The 23,245-nt window shown below is 44.1% G+C and overlaps 1 protein-coding gene across 2 annotated transcripts in view; it reads right to left on the bottom strand.

Moving 5' to 3' along the window:
- The window catches only part of dele1 (DAP3 binding cell death enhancer 1), a 31,479-nt gene extending 9,157 nt beyond the window's left edge, over positions 1-22,322 (bottom strand). Inside the window, exons 1-7 of one of the 2 annotated variants that reach the window (XM_041193532.1) lie at positions 22,207-22,322; positions 15,068-15,191; positions 13,063-13,180; positions 7,449-7,593; positions 5,523-5,684; positions 343-410; positions 61-157 (exon numbers count right to left, since the gene is read on the bottom strand). In XM_041193532.1, the coding sequence (XP_041049466.1) occupies positions 61-157; positions 343-410; positions 5,523-5,684; positions 7,449-7,593; positions 13,063-13,180; positions 15,068-15,191; positions 22,207-22,237 (745 nt within the window). In that variant the 5' untranslated portion in view covers positions 22,238-22,322. The remainder of the gene's footprint in view (positions 1-60; positions 158-342; positions 411-5,522; positions 5,685-7,448; positions 7,594-13,062; positions 13,181-15,067; positions 15,192-22,206) is intronic. The other variant, XM_041193533.1, reaches the window with a different exon arrangement.
- Positions 22,323-23,245: the final 923 nt, after the last annotated feature.

Raw genomic sequence — 23,245 nt, 5'->3', positions numbered from 1 at the left:
AAAATGTATTAGGTAAGCAAACTCAGGAGGGAGGGGATTCTAATCAGTAAAATTGCCTACCAATAATGTTTAAAATGGAAGAAATGCTGGACTCTGTAGCTCTCCTCAAGTTGGAAGTGGCTTGGTTTAAAACTTCTTCTGGATTGGGTTCCTCTCTCTATAAACAGACAGGATAGCAGCGTTTAACAGTCAACAGAGCAAAGCCATACTCATTCTTCTTAAAGTAAGGCTCAATACACTCCCAGGAATGCACTTGGGCTAAATATGGAACAAAATCACTCCTGAAACAACAACATTTCCCCGCTTAAGTTTTGCAGTGGAGAGAAGGGACAGTCTGGTTACCTGGAGATCTCCTCGCTGGCTATTTCCACATTCTGAGCATTGTATACCTTTTATAAGCAGCAACTCATCTGCAACACACAGAAGAACATATATGAACATACTAGAAACCTACTGGCATACAAGGTACTTGTGGAATGAAAGCAGAAAATGCTGGCACAGTCATGAAGGATAGAGTAGACTTCCTAAAAGGTTCTGTAAATGCTTAAAGAGCAAGAGAATAATTAATGAAAGAGTGGGACCAATTAGAGACCAAAAAGGTAACATGCATGTGGAGGTGACAGACACGGGCCAGGATTTTACGGCCCCACCGCTGTGTGTCTTTCCCTCAGCGGATGTGGCGAGTCATTTAAATCTCCATTCAGCTTGGCAGGATCGTAATATCCTGCCGGGCAGGAGGGGCCATAAAATCCCAGCATGGTTCTTAATGAACATTTTGCGTCTGTTTTCATAAGGAGTTATATAGTTATGGAATAACAACGAAAAGTGCTAGAAAAACTCAGCAGGTCTGGCAGCATCTGTGGAGAGAGAGAGAGAGAGAGAGAGAAACAGAGTTAATGGCCAGAATTTTACTCTGATCAGAGCTCTGAAGGAGAGTCATCCGGACTCGAAAACGTTAACCCTGTCTTTCCCTCCACAGATGCTGTCAGACCTGCTGAATTTTTCCAGCATTTTTTGTTTTTGTTGTATTACATTTTTTTTAGCCTAGGTCCAAATTAAAATAGGAATAGAAAATACTGGAAAAAACTCAGCAGGTCTGGCAGCATCTGTGGAGAGAAAAACAGAGTTAACATTTCGAGCTCTGAAGAGTCATACAGACTTGAAACATTAACTCTGTTTCTCTCTCCACAGACGCTGCCAGATTGGCTGAGTTTTTCCAGTATTTTCTGTTTTAATTTCAGATTTCCAGCATCCGCAGTATTTCGCTTTCATCCAGATGAAATGTATCCCAGGCTGCCAAGAGAAGCAAGGGCAAAAATTGTGGAGGCTCTGACCATAATTTTCCACCCCTCTCTGGCTACAGGTGTAGTGGCTGGAGGACTGCGAATGTTGTACCATTGTTTAAAGAGGAAGGGATAATCTGATTAATTACACACCAGTCAGCCTAACCTCAGTGGTGGACAAATGATTGGAAAAAATTCTGAGGAACAGCATAAATCGATATTTACAGAGGCACGGATTAATAAAAGACAGTAAGCATGGATTTATTAAGCGAAGCTTGTGTCTGACCAACTTGATTTACATTTTTGAGACAGTAACTCACTTGATGTAGTCTATGTGGATTTTAGCAAGGCTTTTGGCAAGGTCCCACATGGGAGGCTGATCAGTAAATTGAAAGCTCATGGGATCCAAGGGAAAGAAGCAGGTTGGATCCAAAATCGTTAGGAAGCAAAGTGTCAATGGATCTTTTTATGACTGGGAGGCTATTTCCAGTGGGGTTCTGCAGAGCTCAGTGGTGGGTCCCTTGCTTTTCATGGTGTATACCAATGATCTGGACTTAAATATAGGTACCATGATTACGAAGTTTGCAGGTGATACAAAATTGGTCATCTGGTTCATATTGAGGAAGATAGCTATAGGCTGCAGGAAGATATCAATGGACTGCTCAGGTAGGCAGAAAAGTAGCAAACAAAATTAAATCTGGAGAAGTGTGAGGCAATGTATTTGGGGAAGGCAAACAGGGAGGGGAATACACAATAAATGGTAACATTCTGAAAAGTGTACAGGAACAGAGGGCCTTGAAACGTATGTCTACAGATCCCTGAAGACAGCAGCACATGTAGATAAGGTCGTAATGAATGCTTTAAGGGCTACCTCCCTTTATTGGTTGAGGCCTAGTGTATAAGAGCAAGGAGGTTATATTCCAGAGAACCAGCTAGTCAAGGATGATACTGGAGACAATGTTTACTCAGTTTTACATTTATTTACAGAGTGAAACATTACAAGTATATACCTCCTAATTCACCTGACTGCAATTTCAGAGAGTATTTCTTTATATGTGCTTAGGTGAAACCCCAAATCATGCCTTCCACATGCATACAATTAAACACAAATGATATACAGGAAGGTTATGCTAGAACTATATAAAACGCTAGTTAGGACTGCAGCTAGAGTACCATGTACAGGTCTGGTCAGTGCATTACAGGAAGGATGTGATCACACTAGAAAGGGTACAGAAGTGATATTGAGGCTGTTGCCAGGAATGAGGAATTTTGGTTATGAGAAACGATTGGATAGGCTGGATTTGTTTACTTTGGAACAGAGGAAACTGAGAGGAGATTTAATTGAGGCGTGTAAAATTAAGAGCAGAGGCCAGCAAAACATTTGCAGTCATCAGCATCTTTAATACAACAGTTCTTCTGAAATACAGGCTTTCTAGTTATCGTTTCAAAGACTTTAATAGTATCAAAACATCTCACTCTGGGAAAAGCTACATAAAGTTGTCCATGTGTAAAAAACAGGCCTAGGAATATAAATACAAATTTTGTCTAGTTTGGCCTTGTAACTTGTTTATAGTCAAATTGGGAGCTATTTTGTCCTGAGTTGAAAAGACAGGTTTACATTTGATGGGCTCAATATTACCCCAGGAATAAACACTATTTCCTTGAAATCTGCCTGTTATAATTTCAATATCTATTACTGAAAGAAAGCAACTTCTAGACTATCAGTCTTGTTCCATGACAAAGTCCTTGTTCAGGATTCAAGTTTTGTAGCAGCATTATAACTGCTCCTTGCTTGAGTCTAAGCTTGTGTGGTGGCAGGCCCATTGGAGTTAGACTGTGTGGGAACTCTGGGGGGTATAGAGTGTTATCATCTCCTTCCTCTTTAGAACCAGCACTGATGTATTCTTTTAAATCACTTCACGGCTTTTCTAAAACTTTTTCATTCAAATCTAGTGAATCTTAATTTATAGCACAAAGAATAGCATTCAAATAATGAGTTATATCAAAGAACTGTCCCTGCTATTTTGCCACACTTAACCAATTCCATCATCACATTCATTTGCCACCCCCTCTCTCCCACGCCATACTTATCCTTTCCATCGATCCCATCCCATCCCTCACAAGAAATGATCTCCCCAGCCAGGGTAAATTTGTCGTTGGGCTCCCTTTACCTGCCGCTGTTTTTGTTCTCTGTCCATCCGTCCCCCCTACCGCCGTGGTTACCAGGAACTGTCGGCAGCTGGACAGCATCACGTGCTCCAGTCCTCCACATGTCTTATGTGCCTCTGTGTTCCAGGCACCATCCACCAAATAAACTCACCAACAGGTGCGCCCCTTAAACTGACTAATCAACACAGTCATAACAGCCAAAGATGATAGAAGATGAGGTGCCATGACGGACTTAACAGGAAGGACTTATTTCCATTAACAGAGAAGTCAATAACTGGGGGCATAAATTTCAAGTAATTGGTGGAAGAATTAGAAGAGTTGAGGAGAATGTTTTCACCCAGGGGGTGGCACTCACTGCCTGAAAGAATGTTAGAGGCAGAAAGACTCATCACATTTAAAAAAAAAACTTGGATATGCATTGAGGTGTCATAACCTACAGGACTACAGGCTAAGAAGTGGGAGGTGGGATTAGACAGGTTGTTCTTTTTTGATGGGCACAGACACGATGGGCCGAATGGCCTCCTTCTGTGATAGAAATATTTCTATGTTCCCATGCATAGCAGGCCAATCAGCATCCAGGGGAGAGTAAGAATAACCTACGGCTGCAGTCCTTGTCTATGTACAGAGCCAAAAACTTTTATTAAGAGTTACATGAACAGACATGCTTTTTACAATCCACAAACCACAAGTCAGGGCTGTGATGTAATACTCTCCCCTTGCTTGGATGGTTGTAGCTGCACCAGCATTCAAGAAGCTCGATAACATCCCGGACAAAGCAATCCACTTGATCAGCAGCCCACCCTGCCACTTTAGCCAATGACTCCCTCCAACACCAGTGCATACTGGCAGCATTTTTACCAGCTATAAGATACACTGCAGTACCTTGCCAAGGTTCCTTCGACAACACCTTCCAAGCTCATATAGAAGGGCAAGGGCAGCAGAGTATGGGAAAACTACCACCTGCCAAGTACTCCTCTGATTCATAAACCACCTGACTTGGGAACCTATTGGCCAATCCTTCATCATTGCCAAGTTAAAATCTTGCAAGTTCCCAACTTAACAGCACTGTGGAAACACATTCATCACACAGAGTGCAGTGATTCAAGCAGAAGATCCACCACCACCTTCTCAAGGACAACAAATGCCAGCCTTGCCAACAATGTCCACATCCCAAGAATGAACTAGAAGACTGTGACAGCTGCTGAGTTCAACATCCGCCATCTCTTCCTTTCATTTTATCTTCTACTCACCTTAAGTTACAATTTCACCATTTTTATGTCTTGATGACATCACTTCAGATGATCTTGATGCTCTTTTACAGCAGTTCTTAATTTAAAATTCTTATTCTTGGGTTTAGATCCCTCCATGAACCCTATTTCATAACCATCCCTAGCCCTACAACCCTCTGACATTTCCGTGTTTCTCCAATTCTGGGCTCTTATGCAGCCATGATTTTAACTGCTGGCCGTGCCTTCAGCTGCCTGGGCCCTAGGCTCTGGAATTCCATCCCTAAACCTCCCCAACCCTCCAGGTGTCTCACCTCCTCCCACCTCCCACTCTGACCAGTTTATTTGTCATCTATCCTTGTGCGGATCCACTGTCAAATTGTTTCTGATAACAACAATCCACTGAAGGTGAGGTACTGTAGCACAGCAGTGATGTAAATGGACTAGTAATCCAGAGTCACTAGTTCAAATCCCACCAAATTTGAATTGAATTAATTAAATAAATCTGGAGTAAAGAATCTCAGTAATGGTGGACATGAAACTACCGGATTGTAAACCCAACCGGTTTATAATATCTTTTATGGAAGGAAATCTGCTGTCCTTATCCAGCCTTGTCTATACACAACTGCAGATCCACAGCAATGTGGTTGACTCTTAACTGCCCTCTGAAATTGCTCAGCAAGACGCTCCATTGTGTTTTAAGAAGGCGGCCCACCTCCACATTCTCAAGGGCAATTAGGAATGGGCAAAAATGCTGGTCTTGCCACTGACATGCACGATCTGTGAATGGATTAAAAAGAAAAGATCTTGCAGTATCCCAAGGAGAACAGTTTGTGGTTCGTACCTTGCTCAATGCTTTCATTGTGTTCCTGCTGTTCGGTCCTTAAATATACAGCTTTGCCATGTGCAGGAGCAGATGATCTGGCTGACACAGAACTCTGGTCTGTCGAGTTACTGCTCGAGTGCGGAGTCACACGCTGAGGCAAAATGCACCGGCTGAATTCTACTGCACAAAACAAAGAAACTTTAATGGTCAGAGAGAGATTAACTCAGAAAGGGCAAGGCTTCTCACACTGTAAAAAAAAAAAATAATTTATGTGGCAGTATTGCTGATAATTGGGCTACAAAACCTGAATTTAAATGTACACAGAAACTTAAATTTCTGCCACTAGGGCTCTGTCAGTGCCATCATCTACTGGTAATGCACTGGTTTCCTTCTCCTCCTTCCCACCATGACCTAATAGGATGTTAGCGTCCATAAAATTCCACTGGATTAATTACTCAGCAAAGTACTGCAGTAGTTTGCTGTTACCTTCAGCAGTATTACTGATCAGGAAACCCTCCCGCTCTTACCACCTGCCATCAGATGTATTGGAAGGATCTACAGGCTAATAATAAAACTGTTCGGCCGTGTTATGAACGCACCTTCCGTGGCCATCAAGTCCTGGAGTGGGACTTGAACCCAGAGCTTCTGACCCAGAGGTAGGGTTGCTATCCACTGCGCCACAAGGCCTCCCCTAATGCATTGGTTTACTTTGCCTAGTTAATTAACTCAAAGCTGCACCGTTTAATTGCACTGCTGGAGTAATGCTGAGCTATGTAGATATGACAGAACCTGTATCTAATCTCTGGGGTAGCTGATTTAACCTGAGCTAGTGGTTGGGGTGTTAGAACTGGCTGCTGGGTGGGACACAAGAACATGAGAAGTAGGAGTAGGCCATACAGCCCCTCGCACCTCCTCCGCCATTCAATAAGATCATAGCAGATCTTCCAACTCAACCCCACATTCCTGCCTGATTCCCATATCCCTCGGATCCCTTTAGTGTCCAAAAACCTAACGATCTCGGTCCTGAATATACCCAATAACTGAACGTCCACAGCCCTCTGGGATAGTGATACAGGTGGAGAGGGAAGGGGAAAGAAAAAGCAGTTAGGCCTCCAAATCCAGATAATTCCTGATCATTATACAATGGCTCTTGATGCAAAATGTGTGCATGTGGATAACTCGATTTTAAAAAAAGCATATTGGGTCCTAGGTTTTTTTATTAAAATGAGGTAGGAGATACAAAAGCCAAGAGCTACTACTAAAACAAGACAGGTCATTAGTTAGCTGGAGTTAGAATAGTGAGTCCAGTTTATTTTAGGCAGATTCAAAGCCATGGACAGGGTGTAGAAGAGATTCAGAGGTAATCCCAGGATCAGAAGACTTAGTCATGAGGAGAAACTAGAGACACTGGATTACATTTCCGTGAGAATAAAGCCTAAAGGGAGATGTGATAAGAGTGTTCAAAATTATCAGGGATATTCATAAATTAAATCAGAAAAATCGAGTTACACTGGCTGGTGAGGTGATAACTATCATCAATTTAAAAACATCACAAAAGAGGAAGGGAGGAGACAAAGAGGATTATAAACGCTGGCCTTACCAGCCTTCTCGAGAATGAAAAACAAGCTGTGCTGATGCCCTCTCCAGCACTGGGTCAATCTGCCTGCTGATTTTCAATTTCTACACAGATGAGCGATTGAGGCAAGGTATACAGTGAGCTCAGTAGCTTGGCACTTATCCAAGCTAGTGCCCCAAAGAAGGGTCAGAGAATTAAGGGGCACAGGATATCATTTATACCTCTTGGCATTTGGGCCACAGCATTCTCCATAAGGCTCCCTACAGTTTCCAAAAATAGCGCTATGCAGAGGGGCTGCTGCAATCACCTTATTCTGGATGCATTCTATTTGCTCGGACTTGTGAATGTCAGACAAAGTGTGAACTTACTGATTCTGGCTGGTGCCAGTGTCGAAGTAACCATGCTACGGACACAGAAAGGTGAGGCTGCATCACTCTCCTGGATGCCACTGTGGTGAGAGAACTGATGATGAAGGTGTCTTGCAAACTGTAAAAGCACCACAGCAGTTGCACCCTGGAGAAGAGGAGGGCAGGAAGCACAATTAGTAAAGTTCGTACAAAAACAAAATATTTCAGTGCAAAGCACAGTTCAGCTGATCAACACACTGCAGCTGTGGCATTACCAGTACTCGTGCTGATCGTGGGGGGTATTGCAGCAGGTATGGTACTGCAGTGGTTATGTGACTGGATTAACAGCACAGAGGTGGAGAGCACTTAACTCACCAAAGGCAAGCTGTGAAGTTGAATTCCATAAATCTGCGAGCTGCAAAATGACTGTCTAACTGGTTCACTAACCTTCATGGAGGGAATCTGTCACACCTACCCGGTCCAGCCTTCAGTCCAGTCCCACACTCCGTGGATGATTCTGAGCTGGTCCAACAAATCACTCAACTGTAAAAGGACCCGATATTGGGGCTGCAGCTCATTGCCATCTCCGGGCAACTAATTCAATCTTACCAGTCAATCCTAGTGGTCAGCTATGGCTAAGTAGGTAGCACTATTGTCTGAGTCAGAAAGTTTTGGGTTCGGGCCCTGCTCTAGAGACTTGAACGTAAAATCCAGACTGATGCTCCCAGTACAGCACCAAGGGAGTGCTGCACTCTCTGAGGTTCTGACTGTCAGGTGACACATTAAACTGAAGACCCAATAGCTATTTCAGTTGTACATAAGAGATACCGTGGCCACTATTTCGCAGAAAAGAGGAGTTTGCCCAAGTGCACTGTTAATTCCTCAGCCACCATGATCAAAAACAGGTTATCTGGCCATAATCTTGGTGCAGTTTGTGGGAGCTTGCTTTGCACAAATTGGCTGCCATGTTTTCTACATTACAACAGTGAGAACACTTCAAACATACTCAATTAGCTGTAAAGCTTGTTGGGATGTCCTGATGTTGTGAAAGGATCTATAGAAATGCAAGTCTTTCTTTCTTTACTACTGTTACAAAGAACACTTCAATAAAAAAAAAATCTTTGTGATTAGCTCCAGAACTTCACGATTAACTGGGTGTATCTTGGTCTTGCTTCAAGGGGTAGTCATCATGACCTTGGTTATTACAAGCACACAGGTTCTCAAACTAGGACTGTACTATGTTTGGATAGAATATTAAAGGTTCCAAGGCAGGTCAGGCAGTGGCAATTTACTGACGCAAAGCTTGGGTTTTAGAAGCCTGTAGAAGGAAAGGAATGCTATACAACAACCAGCATTTATATAGCACCTTACCTGGAAAATGGCCCAAGGTTCTTCACAGGAGTGTTATCAAATAAAGTTTGACTGTGAGCCTCATAAGATATTAGGACAGATGGCCAAAGGTTTGGTTAAAGAGGTAGGCTTTAAGCAGGGAAGAGGTAGAGAGGCTTAGGGAGGCCACTCCAGAGTGTAGGGCCTTGGCAGTTGAAGGCATGGCCGCCAATGGAGCAATGAGACACAATAAGAAAGGGGTGAAGGGTCACAAGCAAGCATTATTGAATTCAGGCAGCAAGTTAACTTTAGCAAAAAAAAAAAATCACAGCTGTTTCTAAGCCTGCGTTCATTTACCAACAGCGTTCACTACATTTGCAATGATTGGGAGCAGAAACATTGGCTAGTAACTTCCTCTCCCTTCCTTTACAACCAAGAAAGATAAGATATTTTAATGAGCCTAATTACCAATTACCATCATTTACCACTGCACAGAACAGTGTTTGAATCTTGGATCCTTTCTTGGCTGTCTCACACAGTATTATGCTAAGACAGAGGGTGGGGGAGAAGAACAGTAAACTTCATAAGATAAAGAACATGACATACGCATTCAGTTCAAAATACCAGTTCTAGTCTTAAGCAATTAAAATAAATCGCAGAATGGTACAGCAGGGAAGGGGGTTATTCAGTCCACCATGTCCATCTGTTCCTGCACTTTGAAAGAGCGATTCGATTAATCCCATTCCCCCACTCTTTCTCCAGAGCCCTGTAAATTTTATTCCTATTCTAGTATTCATCCAATTTTTTTTTTTAATTCACTCATGGAATGTGGAGTTCGCTGGCTGGGCCAGCATTTATTGCCCATCCCTAGTTGCCCTTGAGAAGGTGGTGGTGAGCTGCCTTCTTGAACCATTGTAGTCCATGTGGTGTAGGTACACCCAAAGTGCTGTTAGGAAGGGAGCTCCAGGATTTTGACCCAGTGCTAGTGAAGGAACCGTGATATATTTCCAAGTCAGGATGGTAAGTGACTTGGAGGGGAACTTCCAGGTTGCGGTTTTCCCATCTCTCTGCTGCCCTTGGCCTTCTAGATGGTAGCAGTCATTTGGAAGGTGCTGTTGAAGGAGCCTTGGTGAATTCCTGCAGTGCATCTTGTAAATGGTATACACTGCTGCCACTGTGCGTCGTTGGTGGAGGGAGTCAATGTTTGTAGATGTGGTGCCAATCAAGCGGGCTGCTTTGTCCTGGATGGTATCGAGCTTCTTGAATGTTGGAGCTGCACTCATCCAGGCAAGTGGGAAGTATTCCATCACACCCCTGACTTGTGCCTTGTAGATGGTGGATAGGCTTTGGGGAGTCAGGAGGTGAGTTACTTGACACATGACTTCTGGTCTCTGACCTGCCCTTTGTAGCCACAATATTTATATGGCTAGTCCGTTCAGTTTCTTGTCAATAGTATCCCTCAGGATCTTGATTGTGGGGGATTCAGTGATGGTAATGCCATTGAACATCAAGGTGCGATGGTTGGATTTTCTCTTGTTGGAGATGGTGATTGCCTGCCACTTGTGTGGCATGAATGTTACTTGCCACTTGTCAGCCCGAGCCTGGATATTGTTCAGGTCTTGTTGCATTTGGACATGGACGGCCCCAGTATCTGAGGAGTTGCGAATGGTGCTGAACATTGTGTAATTATCAGTGCACATCCTAACTTCTGACCTTATGATGGAAGGAAGGATATTGATGAAGCAGCTGAAGATGATTGGGCTGAGGACACTACCCTGAAGAACTGCTGCAGTGATGTCCTGGAGCTGAGATGACTGACCTCCAACAATCACAACCATCTTCCTTTGCGTTAGGTATGACTCCAACCAGCGGAGAGTTTTCCCCCGTTTCCTGTTGACTCTGGTTTTGCTAGGGCTCCTTGATGCCACACTCGGTTAAATGTGGCCTTGATGTCAAGGGCAGTCACTCCCCCCTCATCTAATCCCCTTTCGAAAGTTACTGTTGAATCTGCTTCCAACAACTTTTCAGGCCATGTATTCCAGGACACAACAACTTACATTAAAAAAAAACTCTCACCTTTCCTCTGCCAATCACCTTAAATCTGTGCTCTCTGGCTATTGCCAGTTGTTAGAATGTTATAAAAAAAATCAAGGACAATAGCGACTGAAAGACGGAAGGGATAATTTTTCAGAAATACCAATTAGAAGATACCCTAACCTGACATGTCTAAGTTTAGGTTATGATAGCATAGTTATTATGTTACTAGACTAGTAATCTGATGCCTGGAGTAATGCTGTAGGGTCAGGAGTTCAAATCCCATCATGGTAGCTAGGGAATTTAAATGCATTTAATTAAATAAATCTGGAATAAAAAGCTAGCATCAGTAATAGGGACCATGAAAATACTGGATTGTTGTAAAAACACATCTGGATCATTCATGTTTTTTTTAGGGAAGGAAGTCAGCAATCTTTACCCGGACTGGCCTACATGTGATTCCAGATCCACAGCAATGTAGTTGACTCTCGACTATCCTCTGTAATCGCTCAGTTGTCAAGGAGGCTCACAACCAGGGTGGTTAGGTATGGGCAAGAAATGCTGGCTTTGCTAGATGCCATGAAAAAGGAGGATTTGATTTAGTCTCATATAATTCAGGATTTTTGCTTTCTTTACATTTGTGAGTAGCTTGTAGACTAGTACTGTGGTTAGGGATCATAAAGTGGTCAAGCTGCTCATTTGCAGAATGCTTCATGCAGTATAGATGACATTTAGCAAGAAAATGCTTTGCCAGATAGGAGGTCCTTGACACAAAGGAATGATGAATAAGGAAGTGGTCAACAGTCTCCCAGATAAGTCTCCCAACATAACAAACAGTGACAGAGATCAACAGATTACGAAGGAAAACTAACCAGACTGGAAATAACCGTATAATGAATCATCAAGGTGACGCAGATGGGTGAATGACAAGAGGCATATGAAGATCTTAAGTTTTCTGTCACAAACCAGTAAAGAGACAGGCAGAGAGAGAGAGACACACAGATGGAGCGTGAGAGAGGGGCAGTAAAGGGAGACAGACAGGGAGAGAGAGAGAGAGACAGCGAGGGGAAGACAAAAGAAAGTCAGTATCTAGAGCGAAAGTGGGTAATAATGTTTTCTCTGTGTATATTGATAAGATACTACAAAACTGGGCGGGGTTGTGAGGAGGATGCAAGGAGGCTTCAGGGTGATTTATACAAGTTGTATGTGTGGGCAAACACATGACAGGTGCAGTATAATGTGGATAGATGTGAAGTTATATGCTTTGGTGTGAAAAACAGAAAGGCAAAGTATTATTTAAATGGTGATATATTGGGAAATGTGGATGTACAAAGGGATCTGGGTGCCCTTGTAGACCAGTCAATGAAAGTAAATAGGCAGATGCAGCAAGCAATTAGGAAGGCAAATGGTATGTTGGCCTTCATTGAAAGAGGATTTGGGTTCAGAAGTAGGGGTGTCTTACTGCAGTTATACAAGGCCACACCTGGAGCATTGCGAGCAGTTTTGGTCTCCCTACCTAAGAAAGGATATACTTGCCATAGAGGGAGTGCAGCGAAGGTTCACTAGGCTGATACCAGGGTTGGCAGGACTGCCATATGAGGAGAGATTGGGTCGACTGGGCCTGTATTCACTGGAGTTTAGAAGAATAAGAGGAGAACTGATTGAAACATATAAAATTCTAACAGGGCTAGACAGACTGGGTGTTTCCCCTGGCTGGGGAGTCTAGAACCAGGGGCCATAGTCTCAGGATACGGGGCAGGCCATTTAGGACTTAGATGAGGAAACATTTCTTCACTCAGAGGGTGGTCAACCTATGGAATTCCCCACCACAGAAGGCTGTGGAGGCCAGTTCAGAGTACATTCAAGAAAGAAATTGATAATTTTTTGGATATTAATGGCATCAAGGGGTATGGAGAGAAAGCGGGAATATGGCATTGAGATAGAGGATCAGCCATGATCATATTGAATGGCAGAGCAGGCTCGAAGAGCTGAATGGCCTACTCCTGCTCCCAGTTTCTATGAATCAAAACTTGGCGAACTCAGTAAAGGCTGGGATAAAAACAAAAAACTGCGAATACTGGAAATCCAAAACAAAAACAAAAATACCTGGAAAAACTCAGCAGGTCATTCGGACTCGAAACATTAACTGTGTTACTCTCCGCAGATGCTGCCAGACCTGCTGAGTTTTTCCAGATATTTTTGTTTTTGTTTCAGTAAAGGCTGGTGTTGAGTCCGAGAACCATACACAAAATTCTGTTGTTCCTATTCTTACCCAGCCAACAGCATCCAATCCCGAAAACCGAGGCAACTGCTTGGAATAAAACCGAGCGCTCTGCTCCTTTTCTCTTTTTCTTTTCTCTCCACCATCTCCATTCTGAGAATCTGTCGAGCTGAGGAATTCACATACAAAGAAAACAAAAGCTTTAAGATCAGGATCACAATACATGGAATATACAGCACAGAGGACAGACCATTTGGCCCAACTCGTCCGACTGATGTTCATAATCCGCAAGTCACTTCTTATTCTATTCGGCCCCATCTCAAACTTCCAGCATCTTTCCATCCCCTTTTCTCTCATACCCTCATCTAGTTTCCGTTTGAAATGATCCAAGCTATTTACCTCAACCAACTCCTGTGGTAGAGTTCCACATTTTTATCATTCTGAGTAAAGGAGTTCCTCCCTAAGAACATAAGAAATAGGAGGAGTAGGCCATACGTCTCCTCAAGCCTGCTGTGCCACTCAATCAGATTATGGCTGATCTGATCTTGGCCTCAACTCCACTTTCCTGCTTGTCCCCCATAACCCTTGACTTCCTTCTAGTTCAAGAATTTGTCTATCTCAGCCTTGAATATATTTGCAGAATCAATCTCCATAGCTCTCTAGGATAGAGAACTTTCAAGATTCACGAACCTGGGAGAAGAAATTCCTCTCCATCTCTGCCTTAGATGGGCGACCCCCTATTTTGAAATTAAGCCCCCTAGTTCTAGATCCCTCCACGAGGCGCAACATTCTCTCAACGTCCACCCTGTCAAGTCTCCCTCAGAAACCTACAGGTTTCAGTAAGATCACCTCTCATTCTTCTAAGCTCCAATGCTCCAACTGCTCAATCTTTCCTCATAAGGCAAACCCCTTCATCCCAGGAATCAACCAAGTCAACCATCCCTGAGCTGCTTTCAATGCAAATAAGGAGACCAAACCTGTATGCCTTACAATTGCTGTGCTCTGTACAGTTGTGGCAAGACTTACCTAACTGTACGCTTATTTCCTTATTGGATTTACTAGTGACCATCTTATATTTATGGGCCCCTGGTTATGGATTCTCCCAAAAGGAAGTATTCTCTCCACGCCAACTATTCGTAATTTTACAGACTGACCAGATCACACAATACAGGCACAGTAAAATGTTTAATCAATGTATTACACAGTTGTTACAGTACAGAGGCAGGCCATTCGGCCCAACCTGGAACAGTAATAGGAACAGCATAATACACTGAGCACCTGCCCTGATCGCTTCCGGGTGTGGTAGGATCTTGGAAGTCAAAGATTTTGCATAATGGCCCAGGAAAGCTTTTTATTGCATTAAAGGTGCAATACTGCTGTGGTTGTTGTTTTAAAGGAGAAAAGTGTAAGGACAATCCCAAAATACAATGCCCCACCCTTTGAGTTAGAAACCCATCCTCTTTGGCTGGTAATTACCACTGCTTTAGTGAAGAACGCCTCGCATGCGATTTGGGTGTATGTATATCCAACATCATGGGGTGACCAAGGAAGCAAAGCACTCAATGGTCAAAAAAACACTCACAATCTCTCCACTTTCTCAACTACCATTTTACTGGCCAACGCACAGACAGGAAATAAGTTCACCCGCATTACCGGCAATGCCGGGTGTCTATTACTCATTCGTTAATTTACTTGTCAAGAAGTGAAATTCTTAAAAGGCCAGTCCGAGAGCAGGTCATTCGGCCCATTGTGCTTGTACAATTAACCACATCTGGATTCCGAATTAACCACGTGACTATATGTGTCTCTCAGTCACACGCCAATTTGGTTGACTCTTAATTACCCACTGAAGTTGCTGAGAAAGCTCCTCAATTGTATTGAACCCACTATCTTTGGTTTAAGCAGAAGGCCCACTACCACCTTCTCAGGGAAAGTAGGGATGGGCAATAATTGCTGGCTTCGCTACATTAGGTTAACAACTGGTGTACTGGGTGATACTGCTGTGGGCTTACTTTGAAAATGACAGTCAACTCCACACGGTGGATTCATGACTTACCTGCTTTCAAAGAGAGGGCGGGTGGAAACCACAGAGGGCGGCTTTAACACATCATCTTCAGCACAGTGAGGAGGAGGCAGACGCAATGAGGGTGAAGGGCCAGTGATAGGCCAACGGTGAAACACTGTGTGGGGGAAGAAAGAATTGGTGAATGAAACAGGAAAAGCCTTTTGATAACATTTCAAAAGCTGGGATTCAGCAAGCCGCTTAGTGTAATGCAAAGATTGCAACTGTTCAAGAAAGTGGTCCCTTCACCTTCTCCTCAGGGCGAAGTACGGGTGGGAAATAAATATTGGCATACAAATTAAAAATCATGATTCCCTGCTCTCCCTCCCTTTCTCTAAGGAGAGTTGAAGACTTCAACTCATACATTTATACAGTTCCTCTCATGATCTCAAGATGCTTTACAACCAATAAAATACTTTCTTAAACGTAGTTGGTGTTGAAAACCAGCAGTTAATTTGCGCACAGTGAGGTTCAGTAAACAGAAATGTGATAATAATCTATTAATCTATTTTAGTAATGTTGGTTGAAGAATAAATATTGCCCCATTGGCAAAAAATAACTCCCCTGTCTTTCTTCAAATACTGTGATGGGATTTTTACATCCATTTGTGAGGGTAGAAAGGCTTCGGTTTAGTGCCTGATCCAGCAGATTTGACAGTGCAGCAGTCTCTCAGCACCGCACTGATGTGCCACTCCGGACTTTGTGCTCAAGGCTCCGGCTTGGGGGGTTTGAGCTCACAGCCTTCTGAGAGTGCTATCTACTGATCCATAATTAACACAATTCACAATGTATGTCAACTGCCAACACGAGTTGTCAAATGCAGGTATTTTTTTTTCAGCCATTCAGCCTGCTAATATTAGCTGGAATGTTCCAAAGACAAGATTGAATGATGGTTCTCATTTCAGTACAGCACCCACAGCTAGTGGCGATGGTTATGTTATCATATACATACAGGGTGCAAAATCACCTACATCACACAAGAGTATGAAAAATGAGCAGCATCTATTGTTGTACTATGGGTTCTTTAAATATCTCAATGATGAGATCTTCAGACTTGTATATTTCAACATGAACCATTTATTGTTAACCTCTATTTACAGAGCCAAGGTTACTGTCTTGTAATGGTGCTGTTATCTCCATGCAGGCTGGTTCCAGAGTGTTCACTCTAGACTGTTCTGTCAGTCTAGTATCATGTGACTCTATGTATCATACCGTAGGCAATGCTATTCTCCAGTCCCACGTTAACCATTGCTCTGCCGAGCACCTTTACATTACAATGGCATGTAGGCACAAAAAACATCATAGATCATCCGTCATGTGGCAAAGTGTTGTGTGTGCATTAAAAGGGAGCAGGTCATTTTCTTGACCTTTACACCAAGGCCATGTCACAAAAGTGGAAGTCAGGATTTATAAGCAGTCTCACTGCTCCTTCCAATTAGGTTGGACTGTAAGCCGGGTCACTCTCACTGGTCACACCTTCCTCAGTGCCAACAAATGGTGCAGTAGTAGTGTTCCTACCTCTAAGCCTGAAGTTCTGGGTTCAAGTTCCACTCCAGGGCTTGATGGCCACGGAATGTGCGTTCATAACACGGTCAAACAGGTTAATTATCAACCTGAAAGTCCTTCTACCATGCCAAATGTAGGTGGTAAGAGTGGGAGAATCTTCTGGTCAGCCAAAACTGTTAAATGGCTCCTTGCAGTTTCTTGCTATTGGCTGTGTTCTGTGGCAGAGTCCTCTTCGTTTTGAGGGACTGTCAGAGAGAGTGCGAACAAGCTGTTCGTTGAACAAGCCTGTCAAGCCCAGTACATGACAAAGTCCGTGCCATTATATACTGCTTCCTTAAATGACTGGAGAGGAAGGGAAAGAATTGAGTGAATCAAACAGGAAAAGCCTTCTGGTAACATTTCAAAAGTGGGCTTTGAGCAAACCACTTAGTGTAATGCAAAGATTGCAAAGAAAGCGGTCCCTTCACTTTTGTCTCAGGATGAAGTATGGATGGGAAATAAATAAATAAAATCACCCAATTCCCTGCTCTCTCTCCCTTTCCCTAAGGAGAGTTGCAAAAGACTCACATTTATAGTGGATGGAATTTTCTGTCACTGGTGGGATGGGAAAATTTGGAGAGCCTCCAGCCAAGCTGTTCCAGTACAGCTGACACAGGCATCTAATCGGCAATGTGGAAAATTGCCGAGGTATCTCCTGTCTACAAAAAGCAGGACAAATCCCACCCAGCCAATCACTACCTCATCAGTCTACTCTTGGTCATCAGTAAAGTGATGGAAGGAGTCATCAACAGTGCTATCAAGCAGCACTTGCTTAGCAATAACATGTTCACTGACACTCAGTTTGGGTTCTGCCATGGTCACTCAGCTCCTGTCCACATTACAGCCTTGGTTCAAACATGGCCAAAAGAGCTGAACTCCAGAGGTGAGGTGAGAGTGACTGCCCTTGACATCAAGGCCACATTTGACCGAGTGTGGCATCAAGGAGCCCTAGCAAAACTGGAGTCAATGGGAATTGGGGAAATCTCGCTGCTGGTTGGAGTCATACCTAGCACAAAGCAAGATGGTTGTGGCTGTTGGAGGTCAATCATCTCAGTTCCAGGACATCACTGGAGTTCTTCAGGGTAGTGCCCTCGGCCCAAACATCTTCAGCTGCTTCATCAATGACCTTCCTTACTTCATAAGGTCAGAAATTGGGGTATTCACTGACGAATGCACAATGTTCAGCACCATTTGCAACTCCTCAGACACCGAAGTAGTCCATGTCCAAATGTAGTAAGACCTGGACAATATCCAGGATTGGGCTGACAAGTGATAAGTAACATTCGCACCACACAAGTGTCAGGCGATGACCATCCCCAACAAGAGAGAATCCAACCATCACCCCATGACATTCAATGACATTACCATCGCTGGAATCCCCCACTATCAACATCCTCGGGATTACCATTGACAAGAAATTGAACCGGACTAGCCGTATAAATAGTGTGGCTACAAGAGCAGGTCAAAGGTTGGGAATCCTGCAGCAAATAACTCACCTCCTGACTCCCCAAAGCCTGTCCATCATCTACAAGGCACAAGTCAGGAGTGTGATGGAATACTCCTCGCTTGCCTGGATGAATGCAGCTCCAACAACACTCAAGAAGCTTGACACCATCCAGGACAAAGCAGCCTGCTTTATTGGCACCCCATCCACAAACAGTCACTCCCTTCACCACTGACGCACAGTGGCAGCAGTTTGTATCATCTATAAGTTGCACTGCAGGAACTAACCAAGCCTCCTTAGACATCACGTTCCAAACTCACAACCACTACCACCTAGCAGGACAAGGGCAGCAGACACATAGAAACACCACCACCTGGAAGTTTATATGGCATCTTATCAAATACTTCTTTGAAATCCAAACTAGTTCTACTAGTGCCCCTTTATCCACTCTGCTTGATACATCTTCAAAGAACAATAATAAATTTGTTGAACATGATTTCCCTTCTGCAAACCCATGTTGCCTCTGTTGAAGAGTCATATGGACTTGAAACGTTAACTGTGTTCCTCTCCGCAGATGCTGTCAGACCTGCTGAGTTTTTCCAAGTATTTTTGTTTTTGCTTTGGATTTCCAGCATCCGCAGTTTTTTGCTTTTATCACCGTGTTGACTCTGCCTGATTGCAATATGATGTTCTAAATGTCCTGACACCACTTCCCTAACGGATTCGAGCATTTTCCCACTGGCAGATGTTAGGCTAACTGGGCTTTAGTTTCCCGCTTTCGGTCTACCTTCTTTTCTTGAATACAGGTGTTACATTTGCAGTTTTCCAATCCGCAGGGGCCTTTCCAGAACCTAGAAAATTTTGGAAGATTACAACCAATGCATCAACTGTCACTGCAGCCACTTTTTTTCAGACTCTCAGACGCTGGCATCCTAAGAACAAACTAAAAAAAGATGCAGGGAGGTCACAGTCCCAGGATAAGGGGTCGGCCATTTAGCATTGAAAGTAGGCGAAATTTCTTCACTGCTAAGGTTGTGAACCTTTGGAATCCTTACACGAGGGTGTGGATACTCAGTCATCGCGTATAATCAAGATCAAGATCAATAGATTTTTGGACTCTAAGGAATCTTACCTCTGATGTTCTTGTTCTGGATTTAGAACATGAGAAAGGGATTACACCTTAAATGGTAAGTGTTAGAATCAAGCAGAGGGGCAGGAGGGATACACAGGGTATTAAATGGGGCAGCATTAAGGTTGCAAAAAAGCAAATGGAAACATTTGCTTCCTGTCAGCCCTGGCTCAGTGCATGGCACTCTGATTTCTTTCAGCAGAGGTCAATAACCAGGGGGCATAGATTTGAAGTAATTGGTAAAAGGATTAGAGAGGATTTGAAGAGAATTTTTTTCACCCAAGAGGTGCCTGAACACTGCGTGGGAGAGTGGTAGAGGCATAAACATTTAAAAAATACTTGGATATGCACTTGAGGTGCCATTACCCAAGGGACTGTGGACCAAGAGTTGGAAAGTGGGATTGGGTTCGATAACTTTTTAATAGGCACAGACACAATGGGCAGAATGGCCTCCTTCTATACTGTAAACAATACTGGTTTTCTGTGAAGTGAGTTTGAGCCCCATTCCAGTGACATGAGCATATAATAAAACCATTTCCTCTGGTTGGGTTGGTGGGTGGGAATCCATTTTAAAATTAGAGCGAGGCCACTCAGGGGTGAAATCAGTTAACAAGTTCACGCAAAGGGTGGAGGAAACCCAGAACTTTCTTCTCCAAAGAGCTATGCATCTATTTAAATCTTCAAGATTGAAAGTAATGTTACTTGGGCTGACCAGCGGCAAGTAACATTAGTGCCACGCAATTGCCAGGCAATGACCATCTCCAACAACAGAGAACCTAACCATCGCCTCTTGACAGTCAATGGCATTACCATCGCTGAATCCTCCACTATCAATATCCTGGGGTTACCACTGACCAGAAACTGAACTGGACTAGCCATATAAATACTGTAAATACAAGAGCAGGTCAGAGGCTAGGAATCCTGCAGTGAGTAACTCACCTCCTGACAACCCAAAGCCTGTCTACCATCTACAAGGCACAGGTCAGGAGTGTGATGGAATACTCTCCACTTGCCTGGATGAGTGGAGCTCCAACAACACTCAAGAAGCTTGACACCACCCAGGACAAAGCAGCCCACTTGTTTGGCACCTATCCACAAACATTCACTCCCTCTACTGCCAGTGCACAGTAGCAGCAGCGTGTACCATCTACAAGATGCACTGCAGGAATTCGCCAAGGCTCCTTAGACAGTATGTTCCCAACCCATAAGCTCTACCACCTAGAAGGACAAGGGCATCAAATGCATGGGGACACCACCACTTTTAAGTTGCCCTCAGGTCATTCACCATTCTGCTTTGGAAATATATTGTCATTCCTTCACTATTGCTGGGTCAAAATCCTGGAACCCACTCCCTAACAGCACTGTGGGTGTACCTACATCACATGGACTGCAGCGGTTCAAGAAGGCAGCTCACCACCAACTTCTCAAGGACAATTAGGGATGGGCAATAAATGCTGGCCCAGCCAGCAACACCCACATCCCATGAACAAATACAATAAAATTGATCTTTGTCCAACAAGGGTTACAAGGACTATGGAGAAAAAGTGGGTAAATGGAGTTAAGGCACTGATCAGAAATGATCTAAGTGAATGGCTCAAAATGCTGAATGGCTGACGCTACCAGTGCGGTACCAAGGGAGAGCTGCACTGTCAGAGGTGTCATCTTTTTCATGAGATGTTGAACTGAGGCCCAATTGGTCTCGAGGATGGACATAAAAGATCCCATGGTCACTGTTTCAAAGATAAGCTTGGGAACTCTCCCCACTGCCCTGGTCAATATATATCCAACATCAATATTCTCAACCAGCATTCTAAAACAGATGATTTGGTTGTGTTTTTTTACTATTATTACTGGGGTCTTGCTGTGCACAAATTGACTGCCACATTTCCATTACTACAATAGTGAGCCCTCTAAAAAGTGTTTAATTGACTTTGGATATTCTCAGGTGACAAGTGCTCTTGGGATTACTAAAGGCCGGCAACTCCTACACTGCCTCCAATTGCCTAAACCAACCTCAAAAGGCAAGCTCAGTCATAAACTCCAACCCCTAACACAAAAGAAAACACCACAAAAATCCTCCAAAACCATAAAGCCCAAATCACTCTGGCTAAGTCCCAAATCCCAAAACACCCTCCCCTAAACCTCAAACTCCACCCTTTAAATCACAAACCAAACCCATTCACCCACACCCCTCTCCTTAAATCCAACACCCCAAGAGCCATAAACTCAAAGCCACTCCCAAAAACCCCAAATCCCCAACCCCCTTTCCTCAATGCCAAAAGCTCTCCCTAATCCCCAAACCACTCTCCCTAAAGCTTAAACCCCTCCCTCAATTGTCTCTCCATAAACCCCAAACCCCCCCATCCCGTCCCCCAAATGCAACCCCCAAATGCCAATCTCCTCCCCAAGCCACAATCTCCCCCCAATCCCCTCCCCCAAACCCCAATCTGCCCCCCGAACCCCAATTTCCCCCAATCCCCTCCCCCAAAACTCAATCTCCTCCCCAAACCACAATCTCCCCAAATCTCCCCCACAAACCCCAATCTCCTCCCCCCCACAAACCCCAATCTCCTCCCCCCCACAAACCCCAATCTCCTCCCTCCCACAAACCCCAATCTCCTCCCCCCCACAAACCCCAATCTCCTCCCCCCCACAAACCCCAATCTCCTCCCCCCCACAAACCCCAATCTCCTCCCCCCCACAAACCCCAATCTCCTCCCCCCCACAAACCCCAATCTCCTCCCCCCCACAAACCCCAATCTCCTCCCCCCCACAAACCCCAATCTCCTCCCCCCCACAAACCCCAATCTCCTCCCCCCACAAACCCCAATCTCCTCCCCCCCACAAACCCCAATTTCCCCCAATCCCCTCCCCCCAAACTCCTCCTCCTAAACCCCAATCCCCTCCCCCTAAACCCCAATCTGCCCCCCCAAACCCCAATTTCCCCCAATCCCCTCCCCCTAAACCCCAACCTGCCCCCAAACCCCAATCTGCCCCCCCGGATCACTCCCTCACCTCTACACGCCGCGGCCTTCAGCCTCCACATGAAGCCACCGCTCAGACCTCGGCCACCCTGGCCTCTCCGCCAATCAAGAACCGGGACCGGCCGCCCGCTCCCTCAGCGCATTGCGTCATCACGCATCATGCCAGTCATGGACGTAACTTCCGCCCCAATGTCTCCTCCAGACCGTATTCACAGTGACGTCGCTGCACCCCCGGCCCGCCCACTGACTTCCGGTCTGTCAAAAACCTCAGCTTCCAGACACAGCTCAGTGACTGGTCCCATTGTAAATCACCTGACAATACCCACCAGAAAATAATTGACTCCATTACAGGTTACACCTACAAAATAAAAACAAAATATGCTGGAAAAACTCAGCAGGTCAGACAAGCACCTGTGGAGAGAAACAGAATTGATTATAGATTATAACCTGTGTTTAATGGACATTTCTTTCTTCAGTTTTGTTGTACAAATTCCCTCAGCTTTATTGGTAAAATTAATTTTAATTGATAATATGTGAATAATGATATCCCAGCTTGATGATTCCTCTTAAACAGGACAATCCCTCTGCCTGATTCTTTACAATCCTGGATCTTCCTCTCCCTACGTGTTTAAACTGTCAGCCTTTGCTCTGTGGTAGTGCTCTTCCCTCTAAGTCAATGTCATATTTTGAAATTATTCAAAGAAGAGCAGCAGAGTTCTCCCTTAGGTCCTGGCCAATTTCCATTCCTCAGCCAACATCATAACAATGACTATCTTTTATCTTTTATCTCACTACTCCCTGTGGGGATTTGCTCTGTGTAAATTGGCTGTCATTTACCACCATCACAAAACTTGTATTGATTTAGCACTTGTAATGTAGGGAAATGTCCCAAGTTGCTTCAAGAATGAAAAGTGGAACTGTGTCAATTAGATAATATAACAGAAACAACACTTCAAAGGCAATTCATTGGCTCTGAAGCTCTTCAGATTTCCCAGATGGTATGAATAGTGCTTGAAATGCAAACTCTTTCCTTTGCTGCCAGAGCTTTCATTTTCCAAAAGCCCAGCCAC

The sequence above is a fragment of the Carcharodon carcharias genome, chromosome 8 (assembly GCF_017639515.1).
Source record: "Carcharodon carcharias isolate sCarCar2 chromosome 8, sCarCar2.pri, whole genome shotgun sequence".
In the NCBI taxonomy this organism is placed as follows: Eukaryota; Metazoa; Chordata; class Chondrichthyes; order Lamniformes; family Lamnidae; genus Carcharodon; species Carcharodon carcharias.
This window is presented reverse-complemented; position numbering and strand designations above follow the sequence as displayed.